The 1,842-nt window shown below is 40.1% G+C and overlaps 1 protein-coding gene across 1 annotated transcript in view; it reads right to left on the reverse strand.

Annotated features, from left to right (window-relative positions):
* Nucleotides 1-1,842, reverse strand: part of LOC101864091 (spermatogenesis-associated protein 6) — a gene marked incomplete in the record, with an annotated part of 28,971 nt that overhangs the window by 18,703 nt on the left and 8,426 nt on the right. The window contains 1 exon segment of the mRNA XM_013087732.2: nt 34-132. Coding sequence (XP_012943186.1) covers nt 34-132 — 99 coding nt within the window.

Genomic DNA, 1,842 nt, shown 5'->3' on the forward strand with positions numbered 1-1,842 from the left:
AAAGTAGTACGTTACAATAGCCTACTAACTTACCATATCCAATTCCACAGCGTCATCGAGAGCATCCAGCTCCGGAGAAAAGGACTCCTTGATGACTGTTGTGGTTATAAACTCCAGTTTGGGTGAGATGCCCTGAAATTTTTTATTTTTTAAAATTTTAATTAGAAATTATGGAAAGTGGCAGTAGGAATTTTTCTGCCAAAAAAAAAAAATTAATAAATAAAAAGATTGTTTAAGTTTTTATAAAAGACTCTCATTATAGTCAGCACTGTCCTGTCATTAAAGATGATAACACTTGTGTTGTATAGGTCAACATTTTATGTCCAGTAGCCACAGAGTATAAATTTGTTTGATAAACTAGTTTGATAAATCAGCGCCCAAAAATGCTGGTGAAGGTGAGTGCAAGGACGTGATTGATGTTCTAAAGTCGGCTGTGTCGCCTCGTGTTTCTTCAGGTGTAGCAAAACTTCTTCCATGGTAAGACTTTTTCCTTTAGAGACTGGTCTTGATACCGCCTTTCCACTAGCTGCAATCTTCTGCCGTATGTTCCCAGGTCGGAACTTTGATCTCTGTGAAGGTCAAGCCCCTCTTTGCACATATCGTTCTATCTTAGCACAGGTTGCCCATTCTTACACCTTCCATTCTCTAGTTCTCAGTTGAGCTATTTTAAGCATTTTGTATTCTAAAGTCTCAAAAATGTCAAAAGTTTTCCTAGTTGTCAGAGTCTTTTTTAGTTTTAGTAGAGTTTTTACAGCGCTCGCAACTGCATAAAGTCATATGAGCGCCAAGGGGTGGATGTCAACAGAGAAGTCTTTACAGGGAATCAGGCTTACTCTGCTTACCTCTCTAGCTTCAACAGCGCAAAATCTGCTTTGACAATCAAGGCATCCCGGAAATAGAGGGTCACAAGAGTGTGACAAACATACAAAAGAAGTAGAGGTAAAATGACGATAGTAAGGATTAGGAAAGAAAAAGCAGCAGTTCCCTGTTGCAGTTCAGGCACAGTTATGAGCATGACATTGATGAATCAGCCCATTTACAATTCTACTGAGCATAAGAACATGAAGGTCCCCTCTTTGGGAATGGCCTAAAGACACTTCAGTCAGTGGCACTGCCCTGGGGGATTGTCAGAGTCTGCATTGTACAAGCAATAGTCAAAGTACAGCGGCAACTCGTGATCTTTCCAGAGCCATTCAGATCGTCATTCTGTTTAAACATGTTACTCCAACAACTTTTCTAAACAAGCCGGAATAAAGACGATCATTTTCTCAAATTTCTAGAAGTTTCTCAAGGCGTATCAAAACTCTTCATAGGTTTTTATCTAAACAAGACAATGACTTCAAACAAAAATATAAATGCTCGGTATTGGCTGTAAACAAAAAAGCAGTTATCTTATCAATAAGGATTTTTCAACCTTTATGAAAGGTCTTTCTGTGTCATCACACATATTCTCTCAGTAGGTACCAAGCTGGGCTATAGAGCGGATGACCCTAGTTCAAATCCCTGAAGAGGCATTGTTGAATTCAAGTTGTTCGGGGAGTTGGATTGGAGATGGACGTCAAATTTTGAGGTTCTGCCTCTTAAAGAAAGGCACTTTACACAAATTTCCCATTTGGCTCGGTCCTTTCGGAGACGGACGTTAAACTTGAAGTTCCCGCCTCTTGAATAACCTAAAAGTGTTGATAGGGGCAATAAACCTTGACCATTTCACTCACCATTTTTTCACAGCGCTGAAATCGGCCTGATTGTACAAACTTAAGCACAAGTTCTCTCTCTCTCTCTCCATCCCATCTCTTTCTTGCTTTCTCTCTCTCCCTCCCTCCCCCCTTCCTCTCTCTCTCT

The sequence above is a fragment of the Aplysia californica genome, unplaced genomic scaffold (assembly GCF_000002075.1).
Source record: "Aplysia californica isolate F4 #8 unplaced genomic scaffold, AplCal3.0 scaffold00630, whole genome shotgun sequence".
In the NCBI taxonomy this organism is placed as follows: domain Eukaryota; kingdom Metazoa; phylum Mollusca; class Gastropoda; order Aplysiida; family Aplysiidae; genus Aplysia; species Aplysia californica.